Below are 20,307 nucleotides of genomic sequence, written 5' to 3' on the forward strand. Positions count from 1 at the left end.
GGAGCGGCTACCGGCGGGGAGGGGAGAGGGGAGAGGGATTTTTATCCATTTTGATGACAAATATTTCCGGACGGAGGGAGTAGTTACCATCTCCATCAAGTGGCCTCTAACAAAAACCAGCGGCTCTTTGCTAGCTCGGGTGATAACGTGGAACAAGAGAAGATGCATGGCAACTTAATTAAGATGTCTAGGAGAGCAATGTTTAAGAGAGCACATCCTTTTCCATGGGCACACTCGTGCATGTGCAGTCTGCACACGTAGCAACTCAATGTTTTTTTTTCTTTTGCGAATGAACTCAATGAAAATTCAAAAAAGAAAAGAAATGGCTAGGAGAGCACAGGCAAGAATGGTTGAAAAACCAACGATACATGAGACACGGGGAATAGCAAGAAAATGCTCTCGATTGTAAACGGGAAATCATACCCCTATCAAAATTTCGTTCTTTTCAGGGGCGGGACATGACGTGAGCCTCGAGAGAAAAGAAAAACAGGTCTGGTCGAACGCGTGCCGTTGCTCGGTCGTTGGTTCGTGTACCCCGGCCCGAGTCCCTCGGCGCACGCACACTCGCTCACGCACGCACGCACACGGCACGAGCTTCAGCTCACGCCGAGGCAGTCGCGCAGGAGACGCGCACACACCAACCAAACACTAGTCAGCAGCGCAGCCCACCCAAGTTGACAAACGTCACTCCCTTGTCTCCCCCACCCAGCAGCTCCCCTCTCCCCCTCTCGCTCTCGCTCACGCTCACGACACAGGTCCGCACAGCCGCACGGAGACGAATCGAATCGAAGCCCGAGCGGAGGACAGGCGAGGCCGTACCTAGGGTTTCGCTCGCCGGCGAGGATCCCGACGTAGCGCCGCCGGAGGCGGCGCCTCCGCTGAGGTAACCGCCCCTCTGTTCCGGGCCCCCTCCACGCCGCTGGGTCTAGTCGAGCTCAAGCTAGGGTTTCCGCGACGGAATTCCGGGGGCGTTTTCGGCGGGGTTCGCCGGATCTGGAGGGGCTCGGGGGGTCGATTGGGAGCGCTCCTCGCGGGAATTGCGGGCTCCGGAGGCGCCGCATTGGCGGGGTTGGTGGGGTGTGGAATTGGGGACACTTCCTGCGCGTAGTGCTTGTGGCGTACGCTACGGGATTCCACTTTGCGGGGAGCTTATATGCATGTACGAGGCGAATGTTGAAGGTTTTATATAGGGGTTTTGGGTTGCGATGGCTGCTCGACCTCTCCCTGGAGGGAGCCTTGAAATGATGCCGCCTGCTTAGGAGCTTAGGAGCACCGCGTTGCTGCATGTGGTGCTTTAGTTGCCATCTGGAGTGGTGTTGATTTGGTGGCCATTTGGGAGACTTTGTAGCAAATGACTTGGTTAAATTTAGTTGTCTCTACAGCGTAGACACACTGGGTATGAGCTGGTACTGTTTCAGATATAGCTGTGGATAGGGTGGTTTTGCCAGGCAACGGTTGGATTTGGTGCTTTTAGTATGTATCTTTGAATTTGCGAGGCGTTTCAGATATAGCTGTGGATAGGGTGATTTTGCCGGGCAACAGTTGGATTTGGTGCTTTTAGTATGTATCTTTGAATTTGCGAGACGTTCCAGATATAGCTGTGGATAGGGTGATTTTGCCGGGCAACGGTTGGATTGGGTGCTTTTTGTATGTATCTTTGAATTTGCGAGACGTATCTCTTTCCATTTCTTGCCAGGCCTCCGCGTTGGTGCCTACATGACTGATGTGTTAAGAGATATTAATATCCCTAATATTCCGTCTAGCTTAGTTCTTGGTGATTTAGGCTAAGCATCTGATTTTGATAACCTTTCTGCAGTAATGAGTAATTTTTGGTTGGACTGCTGAACTGGATGTGCTTCATTAAATTTTAGAAGCGAATTTCCGTTGGGGTCAATTAGAAGATTCACCGCAGTGATCAAATTTAGCACGCCATGTTAATGATTTAACTCCAGTTCATTGATTGGACTTCACCGATAGGCAGCAATTGGTCCGGTGATACTGTATTTTTAATGTTTGACGGAATTGGGATTACTTTAGGTGATGACGTTACTACTTGTCCTAGCGCTATTTTTATTTTCTTGAATTTTTGGCGTTATTCTCACGGATCTGGACTTAGTCTTCACCCGATTGGAGTCGGACAAGTGAGCTGTCGTACTAATAGTCGGAATTTTCATTGGTTCATAATGGTGCTGCTTAAGGGGCAATGATTTATTGGAATGGGCGCTACCGTTTGCTTTTCTACCTGTCAGATAACGGACTTCTTAAAATGGTGTTGAATATTATTTTCCGTTTTCGATGCTTTTCTGGTTTACCAACGAAGTCCTTAAGGCATGTCGATATTGTGACTTTGAGGCTGCGATGGCATTGTTTGGTACTCCTACATATACATCACCCTGTCTCTGAAGTTGTGCTAGCGTAGGGCAGCATGGTGAGACAAAATTTATTATCATATAGTTTGGGTTTCTTGGTGCGTCTTTTTGTATGGATAGTAAATACCAAACCTGTATACTCGAGTGCCGTGTAGTTATTTTTGGCATTGTAATTTCTAATTATGGGATTTATCACATTCTACTTGTTTGGCAGGTTTCTTCGGTCCTGTACCCATGCTTTCAGCTTTCAGAAGGTGATTGTAGAGGGGGAGGATGGAAGAGGAGGAACATCGTGGAGTTGTTCTGGTATGCAGCGTCTGTGGGTTCCTCTTCGCTGTCCTTGGCCCTCTCAGCTTTTGGATTCTATGGGCTGTGAATTGGAGGCCATGGAGGTTATATAGGTATGCTGGTGTTTGAATATACTTTTTGCGAGGATTATGCTTTTATTTGCATGTATCATTTGTGTGTTTCTTACTTGGGATTAACTAATAACCTGCTATGTTAAATTCGTTGTTTGTGCACTCTATTTTTTCTTATTCAAATTCCATGCTATCTTTGTGTACCATTGAATGTTGCCATTGGTATAAAGCTTGACGCACCAGTCTAATCACATGCATCATACGCAAAGTACCCCCCCCCCCTCTCCCCAATTATTCTTTACCTCACTTTGATATTTCTAATGTTTTCACGAGTATCCAGCTAGTAGTTTGGTTGTTGCATTTGCAGATATTTCACTCAGTAAGAATCATTTTTATCCTAATGATATCAAGACAGCAAAGTAGGTAGGGTTGGTATCAGTAACACACTAGCGCATGAAACTATTCTTGCAATTCTATTATATTTCCATTCTAGCTTCATACTTCCTGATTACTGAAAGCCTGTTGTCCATGTATGGAGTATAGTGTTTTCTTCTTTCTGATCCTGTGTTTGTGGCGAGTAGCGGATTGGCAAATATGCATCCTTATTTGGGCTCATTGTGTTCACAGTGCATGACTTCTGGTTTCACTCGTTTGGCTTTCCTAGTTAGGTGTTAATCTTTTTCATCCTATTTTCTTATTCAGCTGGATATACGCAAGGAAATGGCCAGCCTATGCGCAAGGATCTCAGCTAAGCACACTCTGCAGCTTTTTGACCCTTTTTGCATGGCTTGTCGTCATTTCCCCTATAGCAGTTGTGCTAGTGTGGGGAAGCATCCTTATTGCTCTTATGGAAAGGAACATAACTGGTTTAGCTGTTATAATGGTTGGCGTTGCTTTGCTTCTATCATTCTACTCTATAATGCTCTGGTGGAGAACACAATGGCAAAGCTCAAGTATGTTTTCTATCCTTTGTGTTGATTTTATAAATTGGCATTTCTTCTTCCAGATTTTTTGCCCATGTAGTTCTCATTTTTTTTCCAAACGTCATCATGCTTGAGTATGGTTGCTCCTGAAATGCATTGGATTTTTGGTGGGCGTTATATTATCTCTCTAGAACATGAATAAACCCTCTGTCTTCTGGCTATAAATAAACACTCAATTCTTTTTAGACACCGATAATAATTCAATGTTACTGGACCCCCATATATTTGCCATGACATGGCGTTTTGTACTTCTGTATCCAATTTGCACGGTGTTTGGTCCCGGCATCTAGCATTCCGCCCACAATAGTTGGCCATACAACCGCGATTATTCCATATCAAAATTTCCTGCGGAAGGAGCTGACTAGTCACATTAGAAAATAGAGATACTATGGGAATTATTTCAAAACATGTTCAACATAAAAGTTTTTAGATCATCACAACCAAAGTGTGGCTAAATCACTTCTGTAGCTAACCACATTTTGCCTATGCTAAGTTAGCCGTGAACCAAACGGACGGCTTACATAAAGAGAAGTTCTAAATCCCTGTGGACCTTTGAGGTTCAAAATGTTATCAGCCGTTTCATCTAAAAAAGTTATCAGCAGTACTTGTTCCAGAATTTCTTCACTTTGTTTTCTTTTCGCTTGATCTATTAAAGATATTAACAAATGAAAATCCCTGTGGGCTGTGGAGGTTCAAAATGTTATCAGCTGTTTCATCTAAAAGTTGTTCCATCATTTCTTCACTTTGTTTTGTATTAGTTGTTTCTACTACTCGATCAATCAACTATCTGTTTGTCCTTTAGTGAGCTTTTTGATTGATCTATTAACGATATTAACATATGGATTGTTTGTTGCAGAGGCTGTTGCTTATCTTCTCCTCTTGGCAGTAGGTCTGCTGTGTGCCTATGAATTTTGTGCTGTTTATGTCACAGCCGGTGCTAGTGCTACTGAGATCAATTCTCCATCTGGATTCTTCTTTGGATTATCTGCAATATCATTGGCCATCAATATGCTCTTTATATGTAAAATACTGTTTAATGGTAAAGCCACTTCTCTCAGCTTAGTTGAGCCTTATCTTAATATAAAAAATTATGAAACTTTTGAAATTCAATACATATTATCTGCAGGAAGTGGATTCGATGTTGATGAATACGTCCGGAGGTCGTACAAGTTTGCATATTCTGATTGTGTTGAAGTGGCCCCTGTCTCATGCTCCCCTGATCCCCCGGATCCTAGTGAGTTATACATGACAAAATCCAGCAGGTGAGTCCAGCATTTTATTCTCAAAATATCTTTTACTAACTTAACTAAACTGCGGTATACCAGCTTCAGTAAGTTTTATGATGTTCACTTGGCTAATCTATTTTTCTTTCAAATTTAATAAGATGATGAGTTAAAAATGCAGGGTGTTGCATCTAGGGCTTCTCTACCTTTGCTCCCTGGTTGTGCTTGTTGTCTATTCCATCTTGTATGGTGTGACATCAAAAGAAGCACGTTGGTTGGGCGCTTTAACTTCAGTTGCTGTAGTGATTCTTGGTAATGCTTTCTCTGTGGACTATCGATTGTTTGTGCTCTGTATCTGTTTCTTTGACATCCTGGTTTTCTGTTGTACAGACTGGAATTTGGGTTTGTGTTCATTCAGGTTTGAGCTTCTTAAAAGTCGGACGCTAGCGTTATTTGTGGCTGGAACATCGCGCGTTTTTCTCATATGTTTTGGGGTTCATTACTGGTTTGTATTCATCTTTGTGCTTCTTTAGTTGATCATATTCAAGTCCTAGTACTTCTTCCTACTTACTGACTAAGGTATTAAATTATAGGTACCTTGGACATTGCATTAGCTATGCTTTTGTGGCATCTGTTCTTTTAGCTGCTGCTGTCTCTGGCTGGCTTTCTATTTCCAACCCCTCAGTTGCAAGGATTGATGCACTAAGAAGTACAGTGATAAAGCTGCGAGAAGGATTTCGAAGAAAAGGACAAAATAGTTCTTCAAATTCATCAGAAGGTTGCGGATCTAGTGTGAAGCGTAGTAGTGGTAGTGTTGAAGCATGTCAACATGGTAACACTACTGATTCTATTTACAGAAGTAATTCACAGAGTGATGGGGTCCATTGGAATAGTGTTCCTTTTGATCGATCCAACAGTTGTCAAGAAGGCAGAAGCTCTGACAAGAACATAGATAGTGGACGTGCAAGTTTAGCACATCGCAGTAATTCGTGCCTTTCTGCTGTCCAAGACTCTGAAACTGCGATCATTTCTGCAGATAGACATGGGGATACCACTGCTTCACTTGTTGTTTGTTCTAGCAGCGGGTTGGAAAGTCAAGGCTGCGGGTCTAGTGGATCAGCCACTGCCTCGGGTAATCAGCAACTGTTGGATTCGAACTTAGCTGCAATTTTTCAAGACAGGCTGAATGACCCAAAGATCACATCTATGCTAAAAAGGAATGGGGGACTTGGAGACGTGGAACTGGCTAATCTTCTACATGATAAAGGCCTGGATCCTAATTTTTCTTACATGTTGAAAGATAAGGTTATGGATCCACGGATTTTAGCTTTGCTACAGAGAAGCAGCCTAGATGCAGACCGAGAACATCAAGATGATGCAGATGCTACTGCTACTGAGGAATTGGATACGACTATTGCAAACCAGATCTCTTTGTCAGAAGAACTCAGGAGAAACGGGCTAGAAAATTGGTTGAACATTTCAAGACTGATTTTTCATCAAGTGGCCGGTACTCCAATACGGTCCTTTGTTGTATTTACCCTAATATTTATTGTAGAGACGGTTACTGTTGCTGTCCATCGGCCAGAGCCCATCAAGGTGATAAATGCAATACATGAACAGGTAATATTTGTCGCAGAAGCACTATAGCAGCTTTGAAAGATTGATTTAGCATTGGCAAAACATGTGATAGTTTTTCCCCCTTCATTTGGCAGTTTGAGTTTGGTTTCTCCATACTGCTTTTATCACCAGTCGTCTGTTCCATCATGGCATTCACATGGTCCCTGCGTGCGGAAGAGATGACGATGACATCCAAACCACAGAAGGTGATTAGTGATATACAACAAGAGAACTTTTCATTCTTTAGTACCAATTATCATGCCATGTCAGATTATAACCGTCATACTAATACGAGGTTCTTATCACCATATCAGAACAAGTACTTTGTACTATTTCTGTTCTAAAACTTACCATGAGCCAGATGCTATGTAATGCAAAAGGAATATGATGCTAGAGGCAGATTGAAATGTTGTGCAAGAATTTTAGCAATACATGTGCGTGCCTCCGGATAACTCTGGATATCTTTACTAGACATGCTTTAGTGCATCAAACTCTCTTATGTAAAGGCCATCTGTGCTTATCTTTCGAAAACAAATAAATATGTGCTCACATTGCACTGAGTATGCTGGGTCTGTCCTTTTATTGCACTGAGTATGCTGTTATGCTGCTTAATTTTACTTGAAATGCAACTTCATTCTCAGCTATATGACTTGCCATTGTTTTCCACATCTTCAGTATGGCTTCATCGCGTGGCTGCTGAGTACATGTGTTGGCTTACTTCTCTCTTTCTTGAGGTACACTCACTGCTTAATATCTGAAATATCCGTAACTATTATAATTTTAACCATATGCAATATTGCTAACTAATTTCTGTGCCTGTTTATTTTCACTTAAGACTAAATATTTTCACAAGGGTATAAAATGATAATATGCACATCATGCTAGTCATAACCATTTGTTCCGCATATGGTCTTAAGGGCACTTTATTATTTATATACGTTTCATACATAATTTTTCTTCAATGGCTTCTGTACAAGAGAATCATTTGTGTATGTGATTTCTCTTAAAAAAACTTACGGCTCTTTATATTTGCGGACGGGATTAGTGTATACTAGAAATCCTGAGTGTGCCATCCTCAGTTGGCAAGTGACGTGACCTATATCTATTAGTTGTGTTACATGCATGTTTCACTTTAGGTGGCATGAGATGATGATACATGCTCAAAAATAGATCTCCACTTTGTTTCTATGGATATCAATTTACAGCCGGTTCTACTATGAGGTGCTTTATCCTGTAGGATGTTAGAGAAATACAGATCCAAATTTTCGTACTCCAGTTATCAAGTGAGCTAAGATATAATGCAATAAAACATGATTCAAGCAAGTACAATAATTATACGGGATTAAGCATTAGGCTAGCACACAGACACCCTTAACAAAGTCTAATGGTGGTGTCACTGCTGAAGGTTTTCTATTGTTTGTCAGTTTGCCTTAGGATGAGCTTCATTATGTGATTGATTAACTAAATTTATTTTGGGTGCATGTGCAAGACTAAAGCTTTAGGTTGACTGCTATTTTTTAGCTGGGTAATGATGATGGCTTGACACATCCACTGTCTATAGTCAAAACCTGTTTTACATATAGACTCTGTGGCAACTAGATATCTTCAATGAGTGCAATTCCTATTTTCATTGGTGAAACGTATCCTTTTTTGGGTCTGAATGTTACCTATGCTATTCTGCAGCAAGTCATCAGTTATATTGGGTTTGTCTCTCACGGTCCCACTTATGGTGGCTTGCCTCTCATTTGCTATTCCTATATGGATGCGTAATGGCTATCGTTTCTGGATTCCGGGAGGGGAACTTGATAATCGTGAAAATATCCGTCAATCTCCAGGGAAGAAAGAGGTTGGTTTCTTGTATCTTCTTAAAATTTAGCAATGGGTATTATTTATATATGTACTAACCAATATGCAACGTTCATCTATCTAAGCTCTTTGCATACCCTGTACTTATAATGTATGACACACTCTGACCCAGCTTCCTGTTATGTCCTGAGCTGTAGTTTTATTGCATGCACCATGTTCTGCAGTATATATATCCAAACATGGACAGTTTTCTGTCCCTATTTTACAGTATTACCCCCTCCGTCCCATATTAGTTTCGCTGAAACGGATGTATCTAGCACTGAAATATGTCTTAGATACATCCATTTCAGCAACAACTAATATGGGACGGAGGGGGTATTATTATTCTAGATACCTTCAGTCCACCAATGGTATTTGAAATTATGTTCATGTTGCTCATTATTAGTCTTCTGTTGTCAGGGGACTCTCTTCGCAATCAGCATAGTTGTTTTCATTGCATCAGTTATTGGCCTTGGTGCAATAGTTTCAGCGAAGCCTTTAGATGCTTTAGGCTACAGAGGATGGGATGCTGATAAAAAGAGTTTTTACTCTCCCTATGCAACATCTATGTATCTTGGATGGGCATTATCTTCCACAATTGCGGTGCTTGTTACTGGGGTGATACCTATTGTTGCTTGGTTTGCCACATACCGATTTTCGCCTTCATCGGCCATATGTGTTGGCCTTTTCGCAAGTATGTTGTACTTGATCTTTTCTCAATTTGATATTGAAGCTGACACTTTCAGATATAACTGATTCCCGAGTTGTTACTTTTTGTAGCTGTTCTTGTATCCTTCTGCGGTGCATCCTATTGGGGAGTTGTAAATTCACGTGAGGACGGGATTCCTCTAAAGGCTGATTTCCTGGCAGCACTACTCCCCTTACTTTGCATTCCTGCAATGTTTGCTCTGTTCACTGGGCTGTATAAATGGTATAAAGTCCACCTGTAGCATTTGCATTTCTACTCATATTTTTGCTGTGCTGAGATGAAACGCAAAAAATTGCAGGAAGGATGATGATTGGAAGATCTCTCGAGGAGTTTACCTTTTCGTTGGCATGGGAATGCTGCTATTGCTTGGTGCAATATCAGCAATCATCGTCACAATTAGACCTTGGACTGTAAGTTAACCTAAATCATGGAGAAATCTTCATATACATGTTTAATTTATCTGTGTATAAGTTATAACGGAGTATAATTGACATGCCATCTTTATACAGGTCGGAGTCGCATGCCTCCTAGTTATCCTGTTCCTCGTATTTGCTATTGGGGTCATTCACTACTGGAAATCTAATAACTTCTATTTAACAAGAACACAGATGCTACTTGTCTGTTCCCTTGCTTTTCTCCTCGTGCTGGCTGCCTTCCTTATGGGTCTGTTTCAGGGTGAGTACAGGTTCTCCCTTCGCTGTCTTCCATTCTGCTTTCACTAGTTTTAGCGGCTTGGTGCACTGTACTACTGTCATTATTTCATATTAAATGTGAATATCTTTTACAGGCAAACCTTTTCTTGGAGCATCTATTGGTTATTTCTTATTTCTGTTTCTTCTCACTGGAAGGGCTCTGACTGTAAGTTTGATTTATGTTACTTGCATAACTATTAGCCATCAGATGCTAGTTTTGATGTTTGCTGATCATCCCATAACACTGAATGAATATAACATTCTCAGGTCCTTCTATCTCCACCAATTGTTGTTTATTCACCACGGGTATTACCCGTATATGTTTATGATGCTCATGCAGACTCTGCCAAAAATGTTAGGTATGGTAAACAACCTTCATACCATAACCTTCTGAGATGAACCTAATCTTTCTTATGTTCTGTATTGATCATAGTTTATTTTTGTTTCTGTTCTGTCCTATCCTATATGTGCTGTTGTCATCTGATAAAATACCCTAACACCACTCTCTTTACAGTTACGCCTTTCTTATCTTGTATGGGATTGCATTGGCAACTGAAGTTTGGGGTGTTATCGCTAGTCAAATAATGAATCCACCGTTTGTTGGGGCTGCTATTTGTGCTAGCACTCTTGTAATTGCCTTCAGTTTCGCTGTTTCTCGTCCATGCCTAACTCTTAAGGTTGGTACTTTTGTACAGTATAAGCAAACACCGAACATTCTTTGTTTTTGCCCTTTTTTCATCTGTAATTCCAAGTAATAATCCCTATGAAACTTGAATCAGATGATGGAGGATGCCATTCATTTTCTCAGCAAGGACACAGTTATTCAAGCAATGTCACGGTCTGCTAACAAAGTAAGTCGATTTATATCATACTATGAAGATGCTTCTTAACAAACTACTGATTTGAAAACTGGTCAATATAGCATTTTTTTCTGCATACCACTGTTAATCCTGTCTGAACCATCTTTTCAACTTTCTTTTCATTAACAACATTTGTTGAGAACTATCACCAAATTTGTGCTTAGCTAGTGCACATTCTACCTCGTTGCATACCTTTCCTATCCGTGAACTTTCAGAAGTACATAAATGTTACCGAGATGGCATCCTTTTGTAATTACGTGCCAATAGTTCTTCCGCCGTAGGCATGATTATCTATCAGCTGTCAGTCTAGATGAGAATCTTGTTAGCGAGTCCACCAATTTCCAGGATATGCACATGACAATGAGAGCACCATATAACAATATAATATTGTTGTTACTGTATGGTTGACCATATGTTCTTTGTACAACTCAGACAAGAAATGCTATATCCGGGACTTACTCAGCACCTCAGAGGTCTGCAAGTTCTGCTGCTCTTTTGGTGGGAGATCCTGCTGTTACTTTGGATAGGGCTGGGAACTTTGTGCTTCCTAGGGCTGATGTTATGAAACTGAGGGATCGTTTGAGAAATGAAGAAGTCACTACAGGATCTTTCTTTTGTGGAGTAAAAAATTGTTTCATGGTTTGCCCTGGATCTCCAGCAGACGTTGATTATCGGAGGAATATGTGTGCCCATGCACGCATCTTGGCTTTGGAAGAGGCAATTGATACTGAATGGGTTTATATGTGGGACAAATTTGGTGGTTATTTGCTTCTGTTGCTTGGATTGACTGCCAAAGCTGAACAAATACAGGTAAACTCTATACTTTTCGCCATTCTTGTCTCTCCCTAATTCATGAGCATTGTTAATGCTGTATATTTCTGTTTGTTTCAGGATGAAGTTCGTCTTAGGCTATTTTTGGACAGCATAGGTCTTTCTGACTTGAGTGCTAAAGAAATTAAGAAATGGATGCCTGAAGATCGAAGGCAATTTGAACTTATTCAAGAAAGGTAATTAGTGATGTTTTTACATGATACCATAGTTTATATGTAGGGCTCCCTGGAAGTCATGAGCTCATCGTCAAAATTTTGCTTTTATTTATGTCTGCAGCTACATAAGGGAGAAAGAAATGGAAGAGGAGGTCTTGATGCAAAGGAGAGAGGAAGAAGGGAAGGGAAGGGAAAGAAGGAAGGCATTGTTGGAGAAGGAGGAACGCAAATGGAAGGAGCTCGAAATATCATTGCTGTCTAATATACCTAATGCTGGAAGCAGGGATGCTGCGGCTATGGCTGCAGCTGTCAGAGCCGTGGGAGGTGATTCTGCTCTGGAAGACTCTTTTGCCAGGGACAGAGTCTCGTCAATAGCCCTTCACATACGAAAAGCACAATTGGCACGACGAGCAGAGCAGGTGCTATTCCCATTATACTTATATTTATTTTTTATGGTGCTATATGCAAAAATATGTACTTTTTGGGTGCACGAATTGCGGATAGCCATCCTTTGTGAGTTTATTGAATGTTTCGTGGTTCACCTTGAACTGGTAACCTGACAACACATCCGTTTAATGACTTCATGATCAAAAATAGCGTTTTAAAATAAATTCTATAGCACATGCTACATGCACATTTCCATTAGTTACGAACTGTTGAATAGACTAGCATTCCTTTTCTTGCTGATACTATTTAGAATTTTAGATATCTGACATTGTTATAAACTGGTGAACAGACTAGCATTCCAGGTGCTGTATGTGTACTTGATGATGAACCAAGGAGTACCGGGCGCCATTGTGGAGAAATTGACTTGTGTCTTTGTCAAAGTCAAAGAGTGAGCTTCTCCATTGCAGTAATGGTTCAACCGGTATCCGGTCCAGTCTGTCTTTTCGGAACCGAATTTGAGAAGAAGGTTTGCTGGGAAATCTTGGTGGCAGGGTCAGAACAGGGAATGGAAGCAGGGCAGGTTGGTCTTAGATTGGTAACTAAGGGTGAAAGGATGACTACTGTTGCTAAAGAGTGGAATATTGGTGCATCAAGTATTGCAGATGGCAGGTATGAACTTTTCACCAGTTTTATATTTTGTGTGGAAACAAAAGAAAATCAAAAGCAGCTAGCCTGTTCAACTTTTCCTTGCCACTGCAGTGACCGCAAGCATTTACTGTCTGTTACAGACTTACCGTGTTGTTTTTCTGTGGGGTTCCACTTTTTCTTCGACTAGTATCTGTATAGAAAGAATGTAAATCTTAACATTTGTGGTTCAGACCAGACCTGTTAACTCCTGCTACATTATTAGTGGTTTTCCCCTATAGTGTTGCTTTAGTTGTAATATTTTCAATGAATAATTAGGCGGTAGTTCCACTGAAAAATCTTTTGATGCAGATTTAGTTTCCTCTACTTTCTTTTACTAGTCTCATACTCGCCGATTGATTTTGCAGGTGGCATATCGTCACAGTGACTATAGATGCTGACCTAGGTGAAGCAACTTCTTTCATAGATGGAGTTTATGATGGATATCAGAATGGATTACCGTTGCCTAGAAACAACGGCGTATGGGAACCTGGGGCAGATATTTGGGTTGGTGCGAGGCCACCCACAGACTTGGATGCCTTTGGTAGGTCAGACAGTGAAGGTACAGACTCAAAGATGCAGATAATGGATGCTTTCTTATGGGGAAGGTGTCTGACTGAAGATGAGATTGCTGCGCTATATACAACCATGAGTCCTGCGGAGTATGGCTTTTTTGACCTTGCAGCTGAAGATGCTTGGCATGGAAGCTATTCTGCTAGGGTATATTCTAGCTTCTAATTCCTTATTTGTACCCTTTTGTGATGTCATTATTTTGAAGGTAATATGAAATTACAAATGCCATTGTCTTAAATTTACTGTATTTTCATTCAGGTGGATGACTGGGAGAGTGAAGAAGCAAACTATGAGCTATATGATCAAGAGGATGTCGAATGGGACGGGCAGTATTCAAGTGGTAGGAAACGTCCGGTGCGCGATGCAGTAGCTATTGACATTGATTCCTTTGCTAGAAGACCCAGAAAACCGAGGTTTGAGACACGAGAGGAAGTCAACCAGCGTATGCTGTCTGTTGAAAGGGCTGTCAGGGAAGCTCTTAGTGCAAAAGGGGAGAGGGCATTTACTGATCAAGAGTTCCCTCCAGATGATCGATCTTTATACGTGGATCCAGGGAACCCTCCTCTAAAATTGCAGGTACTGTTCATGCATATATGTGCTCTTGTGCACTAAATATTGTTCAAGTCTTTACAATTGATTTTTGTATGAGTTCAGGTTGTTTCTGAGTGGACGAGGCCTTCTGACATAGCAAAGGAGATATCTATTAATTCTCAGCCATGCTTGTTTTCTGGTTCTGTGAATTCCTCGGACGTATGCCAGGTATATAGTGTTTGGTTTGTGCCGCTCTGGTATTTTTCCCTACAGTAGATTTTTTTAGCAAGATTAAATCATGTTTTGATAGTACTAACGAATTTCCCTAACTGTTCTTTTCAGGGTCGGTTGGGAGACTGCTGGTTCCTGAGTGCAGTTGCAGTTTTAACTGAGATGTCTCGTATATCTGAAGTTATAATCACTCCAGCATACAATGAAGAAGGGATTTACACTATCCGATTCTGCATTCAGGTATTTGATACTCTGAACCTATCTCTGATACCATGTGAGGAAATATTCAGCTTCTATTTCCATGAGGCCATAGACCGGTATATATACGCGTACATGTGAAGTAAATAGACGGGGATATTACACCACTCAGATTATTGGCGTTTCTCCTGAACCTAGAGATGTTAGCAGAAGTCCCATATTATATTTGATGCCTCTTTGTTATCATATACTCCAACAAACTAACACCCTGACAAGCAGCTGTCCCAATTTACATATAGTACATTATGCACGTATTGCAGTAAAAAAGATACCAAAATTATTCATTAGTGCAGTTTTATCAATTTAGCACATGCCTGCAGTCCTGCACAGTTCTGTTCCCCCATTTAATTGAGTAGATTATGCCTACATGTATTATAGATCAATTCATTAGTGATCACACAATTTCCTGATCAAACTCAACAGTACCCAAGAGAACGAACTAGTGCACACAGAGATTTGTCTAGGGTGCATCATAGTTTCTCTAGGGTTTATGCATTATTTTCCACCAATAATCTAATTCATTTTATGAACTAGAGCATATGCATTATCTTCAGCTAACTTGACTCTTTCTTCATCACGCTTTTCCACTAGGGTGAGTGGGTGGCTGTGGTCGTCGATGATTGGATTCCCTGCGAGTCTCCTGGAAAACCAGCATTTGCTACGAGTAGGAAACAAAATGAGCTATGGGTATCCATTCTTGAGAAAGCTTATGCAAAACTTCATGGCTCTTATGAGGCGCTAGAAGGCGGGCTTGTGCAAGATGCTCTAGTTGACCTCACAGGAGGAGCTGGCGAGGAGATTGATATGCGGAGTCCCCAAGCACAGATCGATCTTGCTAGTGGAAGATTGTGGTCTCAGCTGTTACATTTTAATCAAGAAGGTTTTCTTCTTGGTGCTGGAAGTCCCTCTGGCTCTGATGCTCATATTTCATCAAGCGGCATTGTTCAGGGACATGCTTACTCCATTTTGCAGGTTTGCTCTCATTTGTTTGTTCCAGCTTTTGGCAGTCTCCATTCTACGTTGATACATTTATACTGTATTTTCAGATAAGAGAAGTTGATGGCCACAAGCTTGTCCAAATTAGAAATCCTTGGGCAAATGAAGTTGAATGGAATGGGCCATGGTCAGACTCGTCACAAGAGTGGACTGAACGAATAAAGCATAAGCTCAAGCATGTTCCACAGGTACTAATCTTTTCCCGGCTATAATTTTGAGTGAGTAGATTGTACTCCATTAGCTTTCATCAGAAAGGATTAACATTGATTTTTTTGTATTACCAGAACAAACAATATATTTTTATTATGAAAAAACTGTTCCACACAGTTTTTACCATCTCAATGTGTAAGCAATCAAGTAAACAGAGTGCAGCTTATTTTTAAATACTGTGAAAATAAAAAGCATCTTATTATCAATACTTCAATAGCCACCCCTGCAATTTTTGGTTATAAATTGTCTCTTTCGAAAAAAACAGGCACCTGCATTTGAATTTACAACTCTCACCACTCACCACAGTATCTTATTGTCTATTATTGTTGGTGCAGTCAAAGAATGGTGTATTCTGGATGTCTTGGCAAGATTTTCAGATCCACTTCCGATCAATATATGTTTGTCGTGTTTATCCACCTGAGATGCGCTATTCTGTCCATGGGCAATGGCGTGGCTACAGTGCAGGTGGTTGCCAAGATTATGACTCGTGGCATCAAAATCCTCAGTACCGACTTAGGGTAACAGGACGTGATGCACTGTATCCTGTCCATGTGTTTATTACCCTTACACAGGTATGTGCCATCTGCATGTGTTAATATAAGACTTGAAGAAAGCACTTTGATGCTGATTTTGACACGGACTTCTGCTTGTCAGGGTGTTGGTTTCTCTAGAAAGACAAATGGTTTCAGGAATTACCAATCTAGTCATGATTCTTCCATGTTTTATATTGGAATGAGGATACTCAAGACAAGGGGCTGCCGTGCTGCTTACAATATCTACATGCATGAATCTGTTGGCGGGACAGATTATGTAAACTCAAGGGAGATATCGTGTGAATTGGTCTTGGAACCTTATCCGAAAGGATACACAATTGTGCCAACAACTATCCACCCAGGGGAGGAAGCACCTTTTGTTTTGTCAGTTTTTACAAAAGCACCAATCAAACTAGAAGCTGTTTAGGGCAAGATTGAGACTCCATGCGGTTGCTACTGGTCGCTGTGCCTCACAGCTGCTGGCCCAGGTTCTTTGAGGCCGAGTGACAGGCCCAGCTGTGGGTTCAAGAAGACCAGGAAATGGGTAAGCGCTTGATCCTTGCAGTTGTCTATGTTCCGACTTTGCCCTACTTCCGTCGGCAGTATGGTCTAATGCTGCAGTGTGCTCCAAACTATAAACAACCTATCTGGTGTGCTGCTGCATTAATTTAGATAAAAAGATGGAGTTCAGACAACTGACGGACCTTATAACCATTTCAGGGTATTTGCTAAGAGCGGTACGCCTATAGCTGGGATTTATGATGCAGAGCTCTGCACTTGGACCTGAATATGCTGGAATCCATCAGGGCGCTCTACCTGCAAGCTGATGAGAGAAGGCAATGTTTTTGCTAGCAAAGAAAGAGAAGGTAACGTTTCCAGTCAGCAGGTTGCATGGCGTGAATTGATCGGTGCATGTGCTGGATGAAAAGAATCGTGGCGTTTTGTGTCCATGCTTGTAGATAGTGGTGGCAGCTGACATTTAGACCTAGTAGCCCAATCCTGTGTATACCTGTCCGTGTTACCCCTGTACATACTATAGAGTTAGATGAGTTTAACCTTGCGCGTGTCGTTCTTAAGCGCATATCGCTCTTGTGCAGCTTGGAAATGCCGTTCTAGCAAGCTGCAGTTTTGCTGATCCATAACCTGAGGGTAGTCTGGCCATAGTTGTTTTCATTGATTGCCTGTATGTAATCGAAATCTGATCTCATTGAAAGGAAGCGATTTTTTGGTATATGATGTGAAGCCTTTGTTCCTGTGCTCGTCATTCACCCAGTGTTGCAATGACTAAAAGGGATCTGCTTTCCCCCTACGAAACAATGACTAAAGGGATTCTGCTTTCCCCCTACGAAAATGGATTCGGACTCGAGCAGTATTACTGCACTATTTTAGACTTCATAACTTATCACGGGAGGTTCGACGGTGTGGATCATGCGCAGCTGGGCAGAGCACGCACGCAGTCTTGAACTCAAAACTCTTTGAAGTGCTCCTCGTCTTTACGCCAATTCGGCAGTGACCGGCATGCAATAATCCGGCGCCGTAGAGGTGGGTGCTTCTGGGGGACCGCCACCTGAGTCAGTGACCATAGCCTGAGCTGCGTATACGTGCGGGAAGCAAATCGTCCGCAGTAGGTACGTACATCTACGGGATACGGGGTGAGCCCTGGGTTATACCTGGCCATGGGAAGCCCGGCCCGAAAAGGCCCGACCCGGCCCGACCCGACGCTGTCCCTGGGCCTAGATTTTGAGCCTGAAGGCCGGGCCGGGCCAGGCCTGGACCAGTCATTTTTGCGCTTTCCTGAAGGTCGGGCCGACCCGACCCGAAGCCCGACGGGCTTTTAGATGTTCAGACCGGGCTCAGGCCCAAAAACAGGCCCGTTGGTCGGGCCGGGCCCGGGCCTGGGATTATTGCGTCGGGCTTGGCTAGGCCCGGCCCAAAGCCCGGCCCGACCCGAGGTATGGCCAGGTATACCCTGGGTGTCCGAAGCGATAAACAAATTTTTGTACAAATAGAACCGATAAACATTTCCATTGTTCAGGTCACAACCGTTGTGCCCTTCAATAAGCTGCACGATTGTAGGCAGCAGCGATGATTATCAGGCCAGAAAGGAAAAAGGTGCCAAGGAGAACTTTTACTGACGCCGAGCCCCGGTATCACGTCACCTATCGGTGTCAACCATGGAACGTCGGCACATGTACGCGCACGCCCTGTGGCCTGTGTGCTGTGCCCTCTCACATCCGCCGCTCCGAGACACCTGCGCGACGCCCGTACGTGCCCTGCCTGCCCGTTCGGTTGCCCGGCCGGCCGGTCGGTCCGTCAGGCGGCCGTGTTAATCGCATCGCACCGCACCTCACCGGTCATTCCCTCTCGTCCTCTCGTGCTGGTATTTACGCCGCGCCGGGCAGGGTGTTCCCCGCGCGAGCCGCTTTGCGAAAAGCGTACCGCCACCACCCCTGCCAAGTGCTAACCACCTTAAAGCAGGCGGCTTTGCCACTAAAACCCCGTCAAATACTCCACCCAGCGGCCACGAATCATTAGCATCGCGCACGCACGGACGGGCGCAGCAAAGAAAGGCAGAGAGAGTGCGCGAGCTTGCCGGCGCTGGCCATCATGGCGAGAGCCTTTCGCGCGGCATCCCCGCTGCCCCTCCCCTCTTCCAGCTCCAGGAGCGCCACCGCACCGAGCGGCGGCGGTGGCAGCGGGAGCTTCACTTGGCTGCTCAAGAAGCGCTCCAGCAAGGCGCCGCAGCGCAGCGGGCCGAGCGGCCAAGAGGCGGAGGACGAGGGAGACGAGGAGGAGGCTGGAGCAGCCGCTCTGTCCTCCGCGCACTCGTCTTCCACCGGCGAGCAGTCCTCCTCTTCCTCCTCGTCGTCGAGGAAGAAGCGCGCGGACGCGCTGGCGCGTCTGCGGTCGGTGTTCCTGGCGGCGATCACGCACCGGCGCCGGCGCCGGCAGCTCGGGTCGTGCGTCACGGGCACCATCTTCGGGCGCCGGCGCGGGCGCGTGCACGTGGCGCTGCAGACGGACCCGCGATCGGCGCCGGTGCTGCTGGTGGAGATGGCCGCCTACTCCACCGGCGCGCTCGTCAGGGAGATGTCCTCGGGCCTCGTGCGCCTCGCGCTCGAGTGCGAGAAGCCGCCGCTCAACGCAGGTACGTCCGCCACCTGTACAATCACAGCTCAAGCGCCAAGGCCACACAGATTAACCCGCAAGCACGTGCAGGGGAGAAGCGGCGGCCGCTGCTGGAGGAGCCGACGTGGCGCGCGTACTGCAACGGGCTCAAGTGCGGCTACGCGGTGCACCGCGAGTGCGGCGCCGACGAGTGGCGCGTGCTGGGCGCCGTGGAGCAGGTGTCCGTCGGCGCCGGCGTGCTCCCGGACGACGGTGCCGCCGGGGCCGCAGGCGGCGCCGGCGAGGGCGATCTGATGTACATGCGCGCCAAGTTCGAGCGGGTCGTCGGATCGAGGGACTCGGAGGCGTTCTACATGATGAACCCCGACGGCAGCGGAGGACCCGAGCTCAGCATCTACCTGCTCAGAGTCTGACGGCCGATCGAGCAAACAATTCTTCCTGTATGGACTTTGTACACGTCCTTGTGCATGCATATTTTTTTTTCCTTTCTTTCTCTTGGGTTCCATGTATTCTGTTGCAGGACTTAATTGGCTGGCCTTGTACAGTATGTAGTACGTACAATAGTATCATTGCTCACTCTAGTGCTTAATCAAAATTAATGTTAATATTTCCTCCATTTTAACATGCAGTGCACATTAGAGCAAAGGTTAACCAAATTTATAGAACAAAATATAATCATCTACAGAACCAAATCAATATTATTAGACTTCTCATGAAATATATTTTCATGGTATTGTGGACGCAATCCCATCCATTCGATCAACTCCTTCCGCACGTAAATTGTGTGCCCATAGTTTTGTACTCTTAAAATACAGAGGATAAAATACAGAAAATTCAGGCAAGCTCTCACCACAACCAGGGTGAAAAGTAAACACACACGCGCGCGCGTGCGCACACACACAATACAACCCCAACGCATGAGGTTCTGTCCTAAATTGACCAACAAAGCCGCGTCTTGATCAACACTGCATGGACTTTGTACACGTCCTTGTACATGTCCTGGTCAACTCGAAAGCGCGATACCTCCAAACGAACAATCCTTGCCGACGCACCAACTACGCTTGAGTGGGTGATAGGACTCAGATAACCCTGGAAATGTCATGGTCTTGGACTCATCCATGACGACGTACAT

General features: G+C 44.0%; 2 protein-coding genes across 2 annotated transcripts; both read left to right on the top strand.

Moving 5' to 3' along the window:
* Positions 1-682: 682 nt before the first annotated feature.
* On the top strand, positions 683-17,293 carry LOC119326812 (calpain-type cysteine protease ADL1-like). Its single transcript, XM_037600412.1, has 32 exons — positions 683-883; positions 2,584-2,770; positions 3,431-3,681; positions 4,568-4,750; positions 4,838-4,973; positions 5,116-5,246; positions 5,325-5,439; positions 5,528-6,554; positions 6,647-6,757; positions 7,227-7,285; positions 8,235-8,397; positions 8,817-9,090; positions 9,177-9,327; positions 9,404-9,515; positions 9,615-9,780; positions 9,893-9,963; positions 10,065-10,156; positions 10,312-10,474; positions 10,577-10,648; positions 11,090-11,467; positions 11,549-11,664; positions 11,765-12,062; positions 12,380-12,699; positions 13,083-13,434; positions 13,546-13,863; positions 13,942-14,046; positions 14,161-14,289; positions 14,899-15,279; positions 15,354-15,491; positions 15,849-16,085; positions 16,168-16,590; positions 16,767-17,293. Exons 2-31 carry the CDS (start codon positions 2,643-2,645, stop codon positions 16,471-16,473), a joined length of 6,483 nt encoding a protein of 2,160 aa, XP_037456309.1. The 5' UTR covers positions 683-883; positions 2,584-2,642; the 3' UTR covers positions 16,474-16,590; positions 16,767-17,293.
* Positions 17,294-18,277: 984 nt separating this feature from the next.
* Positions 18,278-19,797, top strand: LOC119321814 (protein MIZU-KUSSEI 1-like). The gene is made up of 2 exons (XM_037595346.1): positions 18,278-19,194; positions 19,266-19,797. The coding sequence occupies exons 1-2, from the start codon at positions 18,654-18,656 to the stop codon at positions 19,586-19,588; spliced, it is 864 nt and encodes a 287-aa protein (XP_037451243.1). The 5' UTR covers positions 18,278-18,653; the 3' UTR covers positions 19,589-19,797.
* Positions 19,798-20,307: the final 510 nt, after the last annotated feature.

Source organism: Triticum dicoccoides, chromosome 6B (genome assembly GCF_002162155.2).
Source record: "Triticum dicoccoides isolate Atlit2015 ecotype Zavitan chromosome 6B, WEW_v2.0, whole genome shotgun sequence".
Classification (NCBI taxonomy): Eukaryota; Viridiplantae; Streptophyta; class Magnoliopsida; order Poales; family Poaceae; genus Triticum; species Triticum dicoccoides.